At 41.9% G+C, this 20,166-nt stretch overlaps 1 protein-coding gene across 1 annotated transcript in view; it reads left to right on the forward strand.

The window, feature by feature from the left end:
* Positions 1–20,166, forward strand: part of LOC124277977 (RANBP2-like and GRIP domain-containing protein 8) — a 56,021-nt gene that overhangs the window by 11,334 nt on the left and 24,521 nt on the right. The window contains 21 exon segments of the mRNA XM_046713708.1: positions 1,796–1,864; positions 2,630–2,791; positions 3,130–3,260; positions 4,016–4,145; positions 5,852–6,021; positions 7,764–7,777; positions 7,938–8,520; positions 8,998–9,231; positions 10,304–10,505; positions 10,848–10,982; positions 11,551–11,614; positions 12,465–12,613; positions 12,861–13,037; positions 13,736–15,240; positions 15,397–15,744; positions 15,746–15,857; positions 15,860–15,913; positions 15,915–16,379; positions 16,665–17,114; positions 17,116–17,141; positions 17,833–18,191. Of these exon segments, the coding sequence (XP_046569664.1) occupies positions 1,796–1,864; positions 2,630–2,791; positions 3,130–3,260; positions 4,016–4,145; positions 5,852–6,021; positions 7,764–7,777; positions 7,938–8,520; positions 8,998–9,231; positions 10,304–10,505; positions 10,848–10,982; positions 11,551–11,614; positions 12,465–12,613; positions 12,861–13,037; positions 13,736–15,240; positions 15,397–15,744; positions 15,746–15,857; positions 15,860–15,913; positions 15,915–16,379; positions 16,665–17,114; positions 17,116–17,141; positions 17,833–18,191 (5,539 nt within the window).

Consider the following 20,166-nt stretch of genomic DNA (forward strand, 5'->3'; position numbering starts at 1 on the left):
GGATGGATCGTTGTCATTGTACCCCTGATGGGATGGAGCGTTGTCATTGTACCACTGATGGGATGGATCGTTGTCATTGTACCCCTGATGGGATGGATCGTTGTCATTGTACCCCTGATGGGATGGATGGAGCGTTGTCATTGTACCACTGATGGGATGGATCGTTGTCATTGTACCCTGATGGATGGATCGTTGTCATTGTACATTGTACCCCTGATGGGATGGAGCGTTGTCATTGTACCCCTGATGGGATGGATCGTTGTCATTGTACCCTGATGGGATGGATCGTTGTCATTGTACCCCCTGATGGGATGGATCGTTGTCATTGTACCCCTGATGGGATGGATCGTTGTCATTGTACCCCTGATGGGATGGATCGTTGTCATTGTACCCCTGATGGGATGGATCGTTGTCATTGTACCCCTGATGGGATGGATCGTTGTCATTGTACCCCTGATGGGATGGATCGTTGTCATTGTACCCCTGATGGGATGGAGCGTTGTCATTGTACCCCTGATGGGATGGATCGTTGTCATTGTACCCCTGATGGGATGGAGCGTTGTCATTGTACCCCTGATGGGATGGATCGGCGTTGTCATGGTATTCCGTGATGGGATGGAGCGTTGTCATTGTACCCTGATGGGATGGATCATTGTCATTGATGGGATGGATCATTGATGGTACCCTGATGGATCTGATCTTGTCATTGTACCTGATGATGGATGGATCCTTGTCATTGTACCCTGATGGATGGAGTGTTGTCATTGTACCCTGATGGGATTGAGCGTTGTCATTGTACCCCTGATGGGATGGAGCGTTGTCATTCTACCCCTGATGGGATGGATCGTTGTCATTGTACCCCTGATGGGATGGATCATGGTCATTGTACCCCTGATGGGATGGATCATGGTCATTGTACCCCTGATGGGATGGATTGTTGTCATTGTACCCCTGATGGGATGGTTCGTTGTCATTGTACCCCTGATGGTATGGATCGTTGTCATTGTACCCCTGATGGGATTGAGCGTTGTCATTGTACCCCTGATGGGATGGAGCGTTGTCATTGTACCCCTGATGGGATGGATCGTTGTCATCGTACCCCTGATGGGATGGATCGTTGTCATTGTACCCCTGATGAGATGGATGGGATGGATGGTTGACATTGTACCCCTGATGGGATGGAGCGTTGTCATTGTATCCCTGATGGGATGGATCGTTGCTCACTGTGTCAGTGTTTTGGGATTGTCTGATTCAGACTCTGATATTTTTACAGGCCACCCTTATATATAACATATGTAATATTTGGGATTACACTTTCTCAGTAAAGTACCGATTGTAGTACTTTTTGGGGGGTTGAGCCCCATCCGGGATTCGAACACCACATCCAATCGCGAGCACACAATGTCAGACGCCTAGACCGCTCAGACTGGAAGCCGCGGTGGCTGAGCAGTCTAGGCGTTTGACTTCGTGTGCTGGCAATTAGGTGCCTGACCTGAGGGTGTGGGTTCGAATCCCGGATGGGACTCAACCCCAAAAAAGTACTAGAATCTGTACTTTACTGAGAAAGTGTAATCCCAAATATAACATGTATTACATTTGACCACTTTCTAAAATGGCATTGTGTATTTCACACCCTTATATAGCTTGAATGTTGGGTTGAGCAACAAGCAAACGAAAAAACATGAGCAAACGTAATTGGGTCACCATATGTTTTGTTTGTTTTTATGATTTATTCGTAGGAATTACATGTAGACACAACTATTGCCCTTAGTTGCAAACCTATATTCTTCTGCAGGAGATGATAGCCCAGAACAGCGGTGATGAAAACTTCCAGGAACTTGAAAAGCTCATCACAGCAGAATTGGTAAGAGCCTCTATACAATCATGTAAATGATAGTGTCACCTTCAAATAGTACCCAGCATCAAAGCCTGTCCATCATCTTTGTATGAGTTACATGTGTCAATAGTAGTATGTACATGAGAATACCAACTGAACTGACGTTGTAGGAATGAAGCTAATTTGACTTGTGCTTATATTGTGTCTGACAGTATTATATTGTAACTACCAGTTATATGACAACAATAACAAAATATTCTGTTTATTATATTTTGATCATTGTTTATAAAATGATCGAGACATCGAGTAGGTCTGCATTTTATTACGCAACCCAACTACAGTCTAGTCCTTGAGTTCCAGGCAAAAGTGATATTCTACTCAGTGAAATACCATGTTATTCTACTCAGTCAAAATACCATTTGTATTTTTTACCAATATTTACAGTATTTTTTTAACCCTTAAGAATATAATAATATATTGTAACTACCAGTTGACCCTCAGTATTTCACTGTCTGAATTGAGAGACTTGTGATGTGAGATTTAGTTCTGAACAATGTGTTGAGGTTGTTAGTGAGGTGGCAACGAGGTAGTCACATAAACAAACTCAAGCGAATGATGATAATAAATTTAGGAGGCCCCTAAAATTATTTTATGTGCTATTTTGCAGTGTTTTTGGGGAAAAATATGTTTGGATAAACTAAGAAACGTAAAAAGTTTCATGTAAATAAGGTTAAATGTTGATGATCGTCCTTGAATAATGTTGTTTCAATAGAGCACTGTTTGTTGTTGCAGACACAACGCCCAGACGATGTAAGTCTACGAGTGAAGCTGCTACACTTGTACCTGAAGTCAGGGAGGCTTGACCATGCTTACAATGTGGCTGTCCAGACTGACCGCACCATGGCTTTCACAGACAGTCTGGAGTGGTATGAAACTCTTCTGGATGTCTACTATGTAAGTAGCTTGTGTTAACAAACAAAGGGATATGGCAATAGTTCTGAAATATGTCAGTTTGGAAGCACCTTTGGTCTTTGATGTTGTTACTATGTTAGTGTGTTTTACTAGTGAAATATGTAAAACCTATTCACTGTATCTGTTCTTGGGGGTGTCAGTTGTCTAAGGCAGAGCTAATGATTTTGATTGCAGTGCACATGATATGTGAAATTAATTAACAGTTAGATGATATGATTCAAGGAGTTGTAATAAATAATGGTATTTTTAAATCTACCAGCTGTTTTTGAAATTTTTTGTTTGTAATTTATTTGTAATCACTTTTCATTTCCAACTTTTAGGCGTACAAAGGGAAGAATGGTTGCCGTGGAGACCTTGAGTTCTATACTCAGTTCCTGCACACTGTGAGGAATGTTGTGTACCTGCGTCTTTGTTACAGAGAACTTATTGCTTGTGCTGAGATTCTACACCAGTAAGTTACATTCCTTTTGTGTTTAGCTGGAACAGGACTAAATTTGTTTGAAGTCTATTAAAGATGGAGTAGTCACATATTTTCTTAGGTATTATCTTTATTTGTAGCAAAATATTTTTTTGATATCAAGTTTTAATCACTCCTGTTTTCTATTGTATTCTTGTGTGTTTTTTTAACGAATTTAGTTTATGAAGTTCAATCCCAATTGTTTGAATACTGTTCCCACAGTGCAACAAAGATAAATATCATTGGTGCATCATCCAGTTCCTCAATGTATGGAATGTCTGTTTGTGATGCAAACTTTTGTTATCATCTTAACGGACGTTTATCCTGGTAAGGTAAATTACGTGACAGACAGACTTTGCTGAGGACTGCTGATGGAGATTTGCCTAAACCTGCCCAGAGGCTGGTATTTGGTGTTTGAAACATTTCCATGAGTGGAATTAAAATGTTCCCCATTGATGTTAATATAGTGTCACCTTATGTGATGGGTCGGTAGGTTGGTAGACTGACTTGTATGTTAGTTATGTCATGACCAATAGAGACGACAAGATACTTAGGTTTACATTAATGCCTGTAAGGAAAATATGCAATGTTGGAAGGTGTTCTAAATTTTAGAGAAAAAAATTTGAACAAGAATGCCTCTCCACTTTGATTGCCATGTTTTCTTAGTTTGGAATCATTGATATGTCCTGGAGTGGAATCAGGTCAAGATGGTGTAGGATCATGGAGTGAGATTTGTTCCTTGTGCCCAGGTTTGACCAAGTGCTTCAGGAAGCTGTACAGATTCCTAAGCAGCAGGATGACTGGATGTCATTCCTAACTGAGATGACCGGCCAGTTCTTCTTCTCCTGTGGCACACTGTTGCTGAAAAGAGCCCAGAAGGTAACTTGTCTTCTCATTGGGTTCCCTCCAGTTTTCATAGCAAAAATATGATCATCGATGGAAAGAATGAATGAAATAGTGGAACCGGTACAATCGTTCATAAACTTTTGTGAGGAAATAGTTTTTGTTTGCTCACACATAAGCTGTTTCTATATTATGTTCACGGCGTTTTCTTGGTAGTCATCCATGCCTAAATATGTCATTGCTCACCTGTGATGTGAAACATGTTGATTTCTTTCAGACATTTTGACATTTATTGATAATCAATATTTAGTCAACAATCATCAATCTCTGTATCGACAGCCAGACCTAACACTAAGTTGCATGTATGATGAAAACAGTGTCAACTGTGACCTTCTCTTTAAACATATTAAACATATGTACTGTTAAACATTTGAACAAATTTTGGAGAGTTTTTCATGTTAACTAATTTCTGCTTATAATTTTGTGAACATAATACAGTTCTTGATGTATAAGAAACGTTCATCGGTGACCTTATCCACTTAGACTAGAAGCAAGACTCGTATCACAAAGCGAGACAAAGTCCAGAGGGCAAAGAAACTTGTTATTTAGAAAATCTGAGGCCATGTTAGTAATGTCGGTGCAGTTTGTGATGTCATAGTTATAGTACAAGGTCACAAAAGTACAAAAGACATATGTAGAGACATGATCATACTACAAAATGACAGTCGATCTAGGTTTAAAATGCAAATATTAAGCAATATCAAATCCTTTTGTACCAGTGTATCTTTGGGCAGTGCTGTAACTTTGTTTAATTATTGTGCTTTTTATGAAAAACTGGCTTAGACTTTGAGGCGTCAATATAAATCCAATATGAAACTTGTTCTTCAGCTAATGTTGGAGTTAAGGCTTCGGTGAGCTTGCGTTTAGTGAAGTCCGTTTGGTTGTTGGCGAGAATGGTGAAGTCGGACCACTCCATTTGATGATTGGGGATTGGGGTTTGCTTTGATGTGGTCAGAGATAGCTGTCAACAACAACAACCCGAAATGTGTTATTTATAAAATAAACTGTGATTGTGGACAAAGCTACATAGGTGAAACATCCCGACCCATCAACACCCGAGTCAAAGAACATCGCACCTCTGTTGCTAATTCCGACACCAAATGAGCTATCTCTGACCACATCAAAGCAAACCCCAATCATCAAATAGAGTGGTCCGACTTCACAATTCTCGCCAACAACCAAACGGACTTCACTAAACGCAAGCTCACCGAAGCCATTCACATCAAACGCCATAAGCCCACCATCAACCGTGACCAAGGATACTTCATTCCCTCAGCTTATGTTCCACCAAGCCCAATCTATTGTATAAACATCGCACCTATTGTATAAACATCTCCTTCATTGTAACTACTCCTGTATTTATACATCTCTGGCTTCCATTCACTATCCTTTGTGTACTCACTGGCTTCTTCAGCTTACTGCTTAACCAATTATGGCAATTATGTTGTTTCATTGTTATATACAGTATATATATATGCAGCTCCTCCACTTCATGTATCACTCTTGCTTGACAACGGTACAAGAATCTGTATCGAAATGTCGCACTCACGAAATAAAGAAGTTGTTATCCATAAAAACCCCTATCGTATTGTGCATGTTTTTTATCCGTACATACGTCGATGCGGCCCTTATCTGGAGCCCTGGTATTAGTTACTCCTCTGAATCAGATGTTTGTATTTCAGGGTGTACTGTCGTGGAAGGATGTGATCCCCCAGGCTTCAGTGTGCTATCTTCTTAACAACTCCATCCTCACCATAGACTCACGATCTGAGTGGTTTGTGTCAGCCAGCATGGACAAGAAAAGCATGTATGATCATCTGCACATGATCAGCAACTTCCGGCAGCCAGGGAGGTGAGGGAATTACTCAGTAATCACTAGTACTGGTTATCTCTCACAATATCAATCGGGGCGGTGGGGTTAGCCTAGAGGTTAAAGTGTTTGCTCGTCACGCCAAAGACCCGGGCTCGATTTGCCACATAGGTACAATGTCTGGTCCATTTCTGGTGTCCCCTGTCGTGATATTGCTGGACTTTTGCTAAAAGTGGCGTAAAACCAAACTCACTCACAATATCAATCGATCAATAATAGATTGTAAATTCTTTCCTGATCCTGACTTATGATCTTTTGCTTCAATCAATGCAATATCTACAACGCAAGGTGGAAGAGCATGGATTAATGCATGACGGGCATTGGGGGTGAGGATCAGCCACTGATAGCCGGAACCTGCAAACACTGCAAGATTTCATCAAATGTAAACAACTACATAACGATGAAATAAGTCACAAAATACAAATAATTTCTTCAAATTTTTTACATATAATGCAAGCTAGTTACAACCGAAAACCATACACAACACAATTTGGATAAAAGGATCTACATGTAAAGGATATAATGCCGTATACGGGACTCCAGTGCTTGCCCAACCATCCGCTTGGGCGATGAAGGAGAGAGTGGCAAGTATGGCTGGTCGCATGACTTTGCGCGGGAAAAGGGAGGTAACTTGTGGGTGAGTGAACTTTTATGTCCGCTTAAGGGAACTACAAGGGATTCAAGTGTTCCACTACCATTCGCATAGAAGAAGGAGATAAGCAAAAGATCATGAGTCAGGATAAGTATAAAATATCAATTTTACTTAAAAAATTACATTTTGAGTGTAGATTGTGATTATTTCTGTGTTTTCTGTGTTTTTATATTAACTAGATCCAATAGAAGATAGACTTCCCTGTCTTGTGTGGTAACTCAGTACATGTAAACCATTGAAGAATCAGGATTGATATTCTCTATGTTCACTCATGGCAGTTATGCATAGGTCATGAAATACAATCCTTGTTTTAACTATTTAAAGCAGTTCTTTATCTCAGTTTGGTAAGGAATGGCAAAAGATCATGAGTCAGGATAAGTATAAAATATCAAATTTTCTTAAAAAATTACATTTTTAAATACCACCACAAAACTCAATCATAACATTGTGTAAACAAGACAGGCACCAATTGATACCGAGATCAAGACAATCAAGGACACTTCCTGTTGAGACATGTGCACGTTTATGTTGTTTATGTTGCAGTTTTGTTTATGTCTTGATTTATCAAACATATTAAGAAACATACATTCTAAAATTTAATTTGGTGTTTCATTTTAAAGAATATCGAGCCCATTGATACTCCCTGGCGTAAGTGAGATTGATTGATTCCAGCACACGTGATCACAGTATCAGATGAAATTTTTGTGATGGTTCATGTCTTATTCTGATGTTGGTTTAAAGCATAATGACAATTTATGATTAATCTCATGATGAGGCATGCAAAATATTGGTTATTTGAAAGATTATCACAAATGTCATCAGTTCTTGTAGGGAAATCATCTAACACTAAAGAATTCCCTTAAAAAAGACATGAATAATAATGTGAGATTAACCGTTAACTCAGTTTATTGTTTTTTATGTAACAGATGTAACTTAGCTGAAAAATTCTTCTTGACTATAAATCTAATGTTCCTGTTGTTAAATTTAGAAAGTCTTACAGCATTTCACAACATCCCAGGTTTTTCTGTAAGGATCATGGAGATTTGTAGTTGAAGAACCTCTGGACCTGTAGTTTTGAAGGTCAAGGTAAACCCTGGTTTTCTGTTGGAAGCTTGAGACAAGGATGAAATTTGAAAAGGGTTATTAAGTGCTACATTATTAATCGAGGATAGTTTGTTTAGTGTTCACTGTTATGCCAAATTGACTACGGGAGATCAGTACCATCATATTTCAACTTCTTCCACAGGCCACACCCTACATGCACTGGGTAAAGGAGACACGGCAACATGGACTCAGAAACTGAGACAGCAATATTGCACACAACAAGGTCGAGAGAAGCTTTACGACACCCTCTTTACCCAGCCGGATATGAGAGCAAAGAAAGATAGTTCCTACCTGATGAAGAACCAGATCTACGAGGAAAGTGTACTCTTGTTTCCCACCCGGCCCCAGATGCGATCCTTTGACTTAGGCTGCTACAGGCTCCACCCACACAGTCTTACCAGCTTCATTTGGCTAGCACTCCAACGGTACTCCTGTAAAGACAAGGCTCAGCCTTACTACGGCTTTGACATCTTTGAGAATTGTGTGTACAGTGTTAAAAACATGTCTGTTGGTGGGGCCGAGTCCCTGTGTCAGCTGGACACAGATGTGTTTCTGATTGCTTCAGTTCGCTGTGCAGCATTGAGACACCAGGAGATGATTCACATGGGTCACACTGACCCCACACAGCCGGACTTTCTACCCCTGTGTCTGACAAAACCACTTTGTTCTCAGGAGCAGGCAGACTGGTGGCTGGCAGCTTATAAATTCCATACAAACACAGTCAAGTAGGTTTCATGTAGCTTGTATACAGCACTCTCTCATTCATTCTCATAACTGTGTTCTTGCAAACTGTTACAAGTATACCTGATGCTCATAATATTGTTTTACTGTTTTCTCTGGTCCAGATTTGAATATTTGCTTGTCCAGTTACTGTTACATGGAATTGGTATTGCTGATTGCAACACATTAAAAAATGTTCACAATTTTTAGGTGCATTATTAATAAGTGCACTAAAATTGTTTATGAAAGGAGATTGCAGTATTTACTATTCGATAATCTGCTAGGTATTTGTTCCATGCATAAGAATGAGCATGTTCTGCATTGTTACCAGTATACTTGACTAATCTGCTTTGGACACTCTCCCCCCTATCACCTTTTCATCCTCTCCCTGCCCAATTGTAGTCCTATTTTTATTTCTGATGTATTATGTATGGATCAAAAGTGTTCACATGATTTAGGACATCTATTTTATTTGACCATAGGGACAACTTTTCCAAGATGCGTCACACCCTGCAGAGAGGGATAGAAACTGTCCGTCTAGTGGCTAGTCACGGGATGTCCGTCAACCTGATCATCCACATAGCCAGATCACTAGAGGTGAAGGCCACGGAGATGAAGCAGTTGGGGTCGGAGTTGACAGTGAAGGCAACTGACACTGAGACCAGAGCAGAGTTCTACTGGGAGCAGGCACTGGAAATGTTGAGCCGACTCGAAAAGTAAGGGCAAGGATGTGTATTTGTAGAATTCTAAGTGTCTTAAATGTGGTCCATCTCATTTAAATCAGAGTGTTTACAGAGATATATCTTACTGCATGAAGATTGGACACTTGCCTTGTGGGTTGTATCAAGTGAACCCTGTTTACAGAGATATATCTTACTGCATGAAGATTGGACACTTTCCTTGTGGGTTGTATCAGATGAACCCTGTTTACAGATATATATCTTACTGCATGAAGATTGGACACTTGCCTTGTGGGTTGTATCAGATGAACCCTGTGTAACAGTTTAGTTGAAATAAAACATGAATGGGTTTCACCAAGGAGATGTCTGTTTCTAAAAACACTCAACTTCATTTGTTTTACTGCCTAGATTTGAAAATGTCTGTGTTAAGATGAACACTGCACATAACGCAGGTAATTCTCCAATGTATTTCATTTCAAGCCTTGGGGTTTGATAATAACAATTTCTTATCCTCCACAGTTTAGAATTCACCCTGAGTCTTTGTTTACAGAAGTGGTAATCATCTTTGACGTGCATGAGATTTTGCTTTCTTCCCAAATTGGACTGTCATCCATTGATTGTGTTGATATTATTGAAGTACTGTCTTAATAATGTTCTGCACTTTTTGAGATTCAGGTACACCAATATCAATAATAGCCCTCATAAACATTTTTTGTGGATGCATTCATATGCAATATCAACACACAAAGCAATGATTTTGCTTCGTCTACTTGTACTAGATGAAAATGTGTACCATGTTTCATTTTTTGTGCGTTTTGTTCGTTCCAATTAATAGAAAAAGTGAAGCAAAGCATTTAGAGCAGACCAAAAGTTATATCCCTCAAATGGTGCTACTCAGTGAGGCTACCATCTTTGAATATGTACTGTTTCTCAGCATAATTTAGAAGCCTTTTGGCAACCTGGCAGGAAATTTGATGACTGTTTATCTTAACAACTTTGAAAGCAATTCTTCAGGATTTATTGGGTGACAAGTAAAGCTAGTCTAAGACCCTAGTTAGCATTTTATGTCTGACAGAACATGGAGTGTTAGTGTGCTGTTTGTTGCCAGGAACCGGAACCCCCCAGTGCCAAAGCACCGACTGTTCAAGGATGACACAGACCAGGACCTGGATGAAGCCATCATCAAAGTGCTGATGTCCGAGGTCCAGTATGCCGTTGGTTGTTCAGCCATGAAGAAGCACAAGCATGAGGAAGCTATCAACATATTTGACAAACTACACACACCATATGCTTCACTCAACTCAGCAAAGGTAAGTGATGTTATGATGGATTAACAAACATGATTATTGATGTGTGAAAGAGGACACAGTTCCTGCTGTGAAATGTATTTGTTGTTTATAACGTGTATGGACAGATTTATAGATTTATTTTGAGAACACAGACACACTCAATTGTCATAACTTGGTCCTGCTGCCTCATCGTATCGTTACAACTTGCATGCTTAATTTCAAACACTGAATAGATTCATAATGTGCTTTGTGGATTATGCATCAAAACCAAGTTTAAATTTAACTGCAGTAGGCTTCGTGCAGTAAACTTGTGGTTGAGGTTGCTGTAAAACGAAACTGTTTGACAGTGTTCTCCTGTTGTAGATATACAAGGTTCTAGCAGAGCAGGAGCGATCTCGGGACGCTCCTGTAGGACGGGAACAACACCAGATTCTCTTAACAAAAGCTCGGGATGCCATTTTCCGTACTTTTGACCTTCTGCAAGGAGATAAGAAACACGTGAGTGTATACTGATCAGTCCACATTGAACCTATACTTCTTGATGACACCAGCCTACTTTTAATTTCCCATATCCTGTCCGAACAGAATACCTCCTTGAATGCCAGTACAATGCCACTGTATATATCACTAAAAGGTGACAGTTGAAAATAAGCAGAGAGCAGTTGAAAGCATCATGAAATTGCCATTTACATGTAGCTACACATTTTAGATAATTTGGATTTCTGTAGTAGTGTTCCAGGTTCAAAACAAAAACATTTGCAGTTCATCTTAAAATTAAGACAAGGATATTATTTTTGAAAAAGGCATATTAAATGAAAATATGTTGTGTGTAATTTATTTAATGTGTATTTCATATTGTGCTTATCATGCCGATAGTTTGTTGTTGATACAAGATATTCTTATGGTCAGATGTGTTAAAAGTAAATAAAGTTTGAGTGTTAAGTGATCTTACCAGGTATACAGCTTGAACTTGGCATGAGAAATTGGATAGCACTATTATATGGTTTGTATGGTCTGATTTGCTCTGTTTGATTATACTGTGCTAAGGGTGTTGATTATTTTCCAGGAACTGAACAAGTCAGTGCAGCGGCTTCTGGATGATGTTGAGTCACAGTTGCAGTGTGTGTCAGGTAGGTGAACGTGTTATTAATTCCTACTTGAGTGTCACATTAAGTATTGTAACAGAATTGTTCCCAATGCATGTGGCATGAGCTTACCTTAACTGGGTATATAGCTGTAATGGATGAACCGGCTGTTTTGTATTGAGTCAGTTCTTGTACTGTTTATGGTTTTACTGGACACTTAAATATGAAATTCTTTGAGCACACACATTGTGCATGGATGTCAGTACTGTGCTTTCCAGGATTGGGGGATGCAAGTACTTGGCTATTTGAATCATTTAAAATAATTCAAACTGTAGATTGCTTTGGAACCCAAAATTGTGACTGAGAGCTCTTGCACTGAGACATAACAAGGTTGTCAGTCCCGGGTCTGATTTGTCAAGATGGGATTTTCAACACTACACAGTATAGCTTGATTTTTGCTGGTAGTATCATAAAACAGCAATCAGACTTTTTTAAGTATTGCCATGGAAATATTAGAGTGGCAAGGTGGCTTTCACAGCAGTATTTCAGCACTATCAAGGTGGGAGATAGTAATGGGGAATTGTACTCAAGACATGTCCCCCTCATGTCATAATATCACGTATATACTGACATCAATTGAGAATTAGAAATTGGCAGTGGGGTAGCCTAGTGGTTAAAGTGTTTGCTCGTCTCACCAAAGACCCGGGTTCGATTCATTGCATGGGTACAATGTGTCAAGCCCATTTCTGGTGTCCGCGATATAATGCTGGAAATTGCTAAAAGCGGTGTAAAACTAAGCTCATTCACTCACTCACTCGCTGAGAATTAGAATTTGATATTATCCCTGGAGATGTAACAGTTTAGAGAAAATTGAAAACCCTGCCATGTTTGACAGAGTGGGATGAGGATGAGGAGCCAAGTCAGTATCACACTCCTACAGCCATCCAGCTGGATGGAGACGTGTCATCCCCTGACCACAGCACGCCCAGGGAGAAATCCAGGACCAAGTCTCCAGCAGCTCAAGTCAGCTTCAACACATCTGATGTAAGTAGCAAAAAATAACAAGTGATAATCATCTAACAATACATGATACCTCACATCAAAGGAACATATATTTATCTTACCAATGAAATGGCCCTTCAAGCTTGTCCATATACTAATTTGAATTTCTATTTTTACTATTAAGCATTAGGGCTCAGCTTAACTTTAGCTGATTTGTATGTGTGGGTTGTTTCACCTGGTAATTCCGTTGGTGAGTTGACAACCGACAACATTTCCTATTCTTCCATAGGCTAGCCGACACATCCGACCAAGTCCAGAGCACATGGATGCCAAGATCCGCTCCTTGGCCTACTCCCAAGAGTCCTTGGTTAAGATGGTGCTTGCCCGCAATGAGGAGCTGGTCAAGATCAACAGCCAGCTTGTGGAGGCCCTGAGGGAGAACAGGGAGGTTATCACACAGCTTAAGGTGCAGTTTGTAGTTGTGTAGTGATAATTCCTGTAATTTGGGATGTGCCACATTGATTGTAATTGTTACATCACATCAGTTGTATGTCCATTTTCGTCTTATTGCCAAAGCATTTATCAAGTCTCTTGCTCAATGTTATATTTGAACTACCTACTAAAGAAGGCTACTTCAGAATGTTCATGATCTCAAGCCCACATGGCTGCAATGTGTGAAGCCCATTTCCGGTGTCCCCTCGCCGTGATATTGCTGGAATATTGCTAAAATCAGCGTAAAACTAAACTCACTTACTCACTCATTCATGATCTCAACTATTGGTTTACCTTGGTTAGACAGGCTAACACCATGTCAGTTTCTCTCTTAACTCTATGGATATTTTTTGATCAAATGTTTTTACAGTGGGGGGATATTTGGTTAGAATAGATCCCCTGCAACCAATGCTACTAGAACGAGCCAGCCAAGTGGATTGGGTGGTCAGCTTAGATGACTTAGTTGATAACTGTTTCCTGACAGTATTGCTTACAATATTGATCACTGTTTGTCTGATCCCGAAACAGTCATGTGAGAGTATCTGTCATATAGCAGGAATACTGCTGGGTTTGGCATAAAAACACAATAGACTGAAATACTTCTCATAATACTTGTGTATCAACCTCGTTACCAACATGATTTTATAACAGAAAACAATTTCCTGTTTTCAGTCCCAACTTAACTTGAGCCAGAAGTACAACTACTCCAGCCTGTCTACCCCAGGACCTCACATGGCCTCACCCTACCATCCTCAATACCCCCCTCCTCAAGGAATGGGTCCACCTCAGTTTGGATACCAGATGCCTAGTCCAGCAGGCTTACCTGGCTACAGACCTCCATCCCCTCGTTCACGCAGTAGGACCAATCTCATGGGACACACTGGCTTCATAGGCAAGGATGAGTCCAATGTTGTTGAAGGGGATGATGATGATGAAAATCCTTACTTCATCGATGGAGAGTTCTTTGAGGAAAGTTTAGCCCACCCTCATGGGCAGTATTATGTGCCAGACTCACATCTTGAATGGCCGTATGGAAACAGGGCGGGCATTGAGGGAAGTTCCACAGTAACCTATGCACCCCAGAACAGACCTCCGATGCCTCAAAGTGGCTTCTTTGCCTCATCTCTGAGGGGACAGTCGATACAGTATGGTCAATCTAACATAGCTACATCGATGCCAGGTCCAGGATACTTTTCCTCACCCCATGGCCTTACTACAGCATCTGCAATGAACCAGACACCTTCCTTATATGCTGCCATCATGGGCAAGGATTCTCCTCACAACATAGGAGGAATACCTGCACAGATTCAGTCAGGAGTACCAAGTCCTGCTGCTCAAGCTATTCCTCAGTATCTGGGCCAGCCAGCAGCACCACAGCCCCAGCCTCCACCTCAGCATCAACCTCAACCTCAACCTCAACCTCAGCCTCAGCCTGCTACAACCCTTGCATCACAGATGGCTCAGAAGCCAATCTTCACATCAGGAAACTTCGGGGCTGGTGTTAAGACTGCTTCAACACCTCTTACCAAGGGGACTAGTTCTCAGGCAGTCCCTACTCCACCTCAACCTTTTAGTCAGATACCACAAGCGCAGGCTCAGAATCTTGTTAACAGGGCTGTGACATCAACCATTTCCCCCAGTGCGTCCACTGCTGAAGTTGTTTGCATTTTCCAAGGAAAAGCAACCTACACATCGAAGATTGGTGCCAAGCAGGAAGGAAATGTCAAAGTGTTTTTCTTCGGTGCCGAGAAGGGTGGTCGGGTGAGGATGGAGACTCTATCAACAAACCAGATTATTCTCAACCATGATATCAATACACTGAAGCTGGTGGCATCCTTCACCCCAACGCTAGTCACATGGAAGAGACCCCAGCATGACGGGAAGGGAGAGGAGACTGTTAACCTGAATTTTGATAATGCTGAACTAGCTCAGAAATTGAAGTCAGTTCTTCAGAAAATCCAGGAAGCTGGCAAGAAGTCTGAAGCTTCACCTCCAAAACCAGCTGTGGCAACTCCATCACCATTCACCATATCAGGGTCTCAGGCCTTTAAACCTACTACGACACAGACCCCTACTGGATCTTCACCTGCAGTGTTTGGCCAGGCTCAGACAGGAATGCCTGCATCAGCTGCCCTTGCAGCCCTGTCTGCCAAACAAGGAGAGGAGAAGACTGTCCAGTCTGGAGAAACACCAAAGCCATCTTTGGTGGCTTCACATTCAGTGGTACCCCAGTGATAAAGACTCCGAAGACAAGTCAAAAGCATCACCAACAGTCAAACTGAAGGAAAGCTCCCTCAAGGTAACCAGTCCAGTTGAAAGTGGAACTGTTGCAGCAAATCAGCCCAAGCCTTTGCTGGGTTTACCTTTACACAAACCAAACCCATGACTCAACAAGCTCCAGTTACAGTTGGACCCTCATCTGCTTCAGCTGCTAGCTCTATTTTCACTCTTGGACAAAACATTGGAAGCCCCATGCCTAGTTTTTCTAATCTTGCTGCCAATACTTCAGCAACAGGATTCTCTGGATTAAAGACAACCCATGACTCCCCAAGCAAGGGAGAAGATGAGGAAAGGGTTGAGGAATATGAACCCAATGTGGACTTTAAGCCAGTTATTGATCTGCCAGACTTAGTGGAAATGAAGACAGGGAAGAAGATGAGGAGAAGTTGTTTGGGAGAGGGCCAGGCTGTTTAGGTTTGATGCTGATACCAATCAGTGGAAGGAAAGGGGCATTGGTGAGGTAAAGATTCTGTACAATAAGGCTGCCAAACGCTAATACCTAATTCTGATGAGACGGAGCAAGTTTTGAAGATTTGTGCTAATCACAACATAACAAAAGACATGAAACTGACACTCAATGACCAGCTCTGACAGAGCTTGGTGTTGGTCTGCAATGGACTTTGCAGAGGAGGAAATGAAAATGGAAAAATTGGCCATCAAGTTCAAGACTCCAGAACTGGCTTGTCAATTCAAAGAATGTTTTGAGAAATACCAAAATATGTTAGAAGACTCACCAGTAAAACCAATACCTGAAGCTATAGGAAGCAGTGAGGTAGCTGAGAAAAAGAGGACCCTAAGGGGAAAGAAGTCTTTAGCAGACATGTTCAAGCCTAAAACTGGAAGCTGGGAATGTCAAGGATGCTACTGTGTGAACAAGGGTGAGCAGCTGAAATGTCCAGCATGCAATACAATCAAGCCAGGTGCTGAAGAGGAAGTTAAGAAAGCAGAAACAGCCAAACCCATGCAGGTATCTCCAGTGGAGGCTTTAAAATTGGTGAGGGAGGATTCCAGATTGGTGGAGCAGCAGGAGGGGAGGGTTCAGTCTTGGCAAGAAGCAAGAAGGTGGAGGATTTAGTTTTGGTTCTGCATCATCAGGTGGTGGATTTTCATTTGCTTCAAAACCAGCACAAGAGGCTGAGCCTACCAGTAAAGACTCTCCAAAGGAAACTGCAGTTGATCCGGGTAGAGAGGCTGCCAAAACATACTTAAGTCAAGTGCATCCACAATAGGGACCCGGAGGATTTAGTCTTGGAGGAGGTGGATTCAAGCTGGATGGTGTTGATAGTGATGGATTCAGTTTCTTCTGCCGCATCCACTCCAGCAAAACCAGCTAAAAGTGAGCCAGCAGATTCTACCACTGGAGGCCTCCTGGCAGAGATGCTACAGTCAAATGATCCTCAGCCTAAGACAACTGCAGCATCTTCAGCAGCTACATCCGGTTTTCCTTACTCCCAAATCATCAGGATTCAACTTTGCTTCTGCAGCTGATTCTGCCAAGAAGGATGGAGGCTTCCAGTTCAATCTTGGAAAGGTCTCAACTCCAGTCAAGAACCAAGAAAAGAAAGAAATCGGCTCCCCATTTCAGTTCACCTTCAGCCTTACCCCATCAAAGACTCCTCAATCCAAGACCACTGTGACATCACCCAAGTCTCCAGAGGGGGACTACTATGTCAATAAGGAAGGAGAGGACTCCCACATCTATTTTGAACCTATTGTGTCTTTACCTGACAAAGTGGATGTGAAGACTGGGGAAGAGGAGGAAGTTACCCGGGTTTGAACAGAGGGCAAAACTCTTCAGGTGTGTAGCTCTTTTTGTGGATTCCTGAGTAGGTTAGGTTCTTAGGCTTAATTTAATGGATCTTGTGATCAATCTTATGTGATAGTTTGTCATGGTAAATGATGGTGTCGATTGTTGTGTACAACAATGGTCACTTCATAGGCATGTTCAGACTGGAATATGGCTGAGTATGCATGAAACAAGCAACAAATCTTCAGTGTATAACAAATGAGATAGTCATCTTCTGCTTACTGTGTTTGTATCCTGCTCCTCAGAATTGTTGGACACACGGAGACAAATCTTCCTTAAATAGACCATGGCTCAAGAGCTGGTTTTGATGTACCCCAATTCCACCTTGTAAGGATGGGAAAGACGCGCAATAACTTGGGTGCTCCTATTAGCTGCAAGAGTTGTATGCTCCCCAGGAGTTGAGAATGATAATATGATGTGCTGTTGAGATTGACATCCAATGATCGAGGGGATAAAACAGCCGCCTTGAGCATGTATGAGTTGTGTGGACATTTACGCTATAAAAGTGTCTTATAATAAATATATAAATAATGACACATTTCAAGATTTTTTTTCTCAGAGATAGGGGATATATCATTTATGACTTTGTCTTATGCCAGGGGGTCAAGGTTATTCATAAATAAATGTTTGTATGGCATACTATGAAGCTATCATACACTTGTTGTTTCTTTTACCTGTTCAGGTTCAGTGAGGGTGAGTGGAAGGAGAGAGGTCTTGGCACTATGAAGATTCTGGAACACAAAACTTCCCACCGCTACCGACTTCTGATGAGGCGAGAACAGATCTTCAAAGTGTGCTGCAATCATGTGATTACCCCTGAACTGGAACTCAAGCCAATGGGCTCAGGTGATGGAAAGTCATGGGTTTGGTATGCCAAGGACTTCTCTGAGGGAGAGGGCAAGGTGGAACAACTAGCTATTAAGTTTAAGAACAAGGAGATAGCTGACCAGTTTAAGAAAGTGTTCGATGATGGAAAAGCTGGTGGTGAAAAAGGTGCCTCTGCAGCTACTGAAGGGGATGTGTCAGCCAAGCACATTGAGGGTGAGTTTGTGACATTTACTTTTGGAGTAGGTAAAAACACAGACCTGTTGTATGAGGCAGCTTAATCTGATTTCCAGAATTTTAACTTTGATTGAATTTGTTGTTGTTTCACCTTTTGTTAACAGTGGATTCCCTGTGATAAATTGCTCGGTACTCTCTTCTATCATTTATTTACTGACATATGTCAAGGTCATGAGGGGTTAAACGAGGATTGCCATATACAGCCATAGTGATGCCTTGGAAAGGCCTTCATGAACACTGTCATTCTCATGGCAAGTTCATTCATTCGCTTAAGTCAGGGTACAGTTTCAAAACAGTTAATATAAGTTTTTGAGATCCCAATTTGTTGTAGTTTTGTTCACCAATAAGTTGACCAGTGATAATATGACTCAATCATAACATTTTGTCATCATCCTGACTCATGCTCTTTGCTTGTCTTCTTCTTCTTGCAACATAGTGGAACACTTGTATCTCCTTATTTGAAGCCCCTTCAAAAATAAAATCACTAATTGGTACTCACCACGAAGTTGCTCCCCTTTGTCTCCCTGGCGGAAAAGGTGTCGCCACCCTCTGGCCATGTGCTCCACTCTCCTTCTTCTTCCCAGTGAGCAGGATGTGAGAGCCTTGTGTCTCCTTACACACATATCCTTTGATAATCTCTTAGTTTTACCTCCCTCATAGGTTACTATAGAGGTATAGCTAGTATCCTTTACTATTTGTATTGATTAATTCATCGTGATTTCTACCGTTTATTCAATGCAGTATTCGTGGATTGTTCAGCTAGCTTTACGCTCATGAAAATCTGTACGATTTGTAGATTACGCTTTTCTGCCTCCTCATCCACATGTAATATGCCCTAGTTGTTCTACTGCCGTGCGCTTAATTCACGCTGCAGTTACTGCATTAATTTATCTCATTCTGCATTTAATAAATATCATCTTTATGCCTTTAAGACGCGGCTGCAGATAGATCACGCAAAACAAGGGCAAAACATGGCAGAGAGTCCAGATATTCCTTCCAGTCAGCTGCTAGCGATCGACCCTCTCCCGCCTGGTGTTCTGCTAGAGACCCCGCGGCAGAGGAACGCGGACGCAGTCCGTTATCCTCGAAGAAACGACCGCCTCCCCAGACATCCCGGCCATTGCAGACTAAGTCTAAGAGGGTCTTCATCGCTGCCTCAACGCAGATTGAGGACACCCAGGGCAGCGACTTCCAAAGGGAAATCCCACGTAAGACAGCAAGAACTTTCTCAGCCGAGATCGCTCCAGCAGCAGAGTTGGGCTCTACGCATGATCAGCCGATAATCATCCCCGACTTACGCAGAAGAAGAAGCGACCGCGTCAGCGACTGTGACTTCTGCAGAGATCTCCATGCAGCCTGATGCTCTACACCGACGCCAGACGCCATTGATGTGAACCCCATCGCAGAAAAGACGCTCGACGACTTCGGCCACAGATCATCCCAGAAGACATGATGCGAGATTATGAACATCATGGAGGACCACTACAAACTGCGCAAGCAGGGTCCGAAGCCTCGCTAAGGCTCCAACGAGACAGCACCCCTAGAGGCACCCCCACAACGAAGTGCTAAGACGATGTCACCTTCGCCAAGGAAGTCCCGCACCACCTTGACGGCGACTCTAGATGTACAGTCTTCGCGAAGGCCTTCGCTGGCGGAGAGATCATCACCATCTTCGATTTCATCTCTAGATATGGACTCAGACCATCAGACATCACGAAGCCTTCGGCTAAGTCATATCATCGATCCCCTCGGACCGACGCGAATGAAGCTTCGCTAAGGCATTCGCGAAAGACATATGATTCCAGATCTTCATCGCCTAGAAGAACATCGAGGGACTGCCGGAAGAGCTTCGCTGGGTTATCAACATTCACCTCACAAGTCTCCGAAGATCATCCCATAGACGACTCTCCACTGCGCTCATCACCAGGTCGACCACCCATCAGATCTCCACATA

The sequence above is a fragment of the Haliotis rubra genome, unplaced genomic scaffold (genome assembly GCF_003918875.1).
Source record: "Haliotis rubra isolate DU_JTF1 unplaced genomic scaffold, ASM391887v1 Scf106, whole genome shotgun sequence".
NCBI classification, from domain to species: domain Eukaryota; kingdom Metazoa; phylum Mollusca; class Gastropoda; order Lepetellida; family Haliotidae; genus Haliotis; species Haliotis rubra.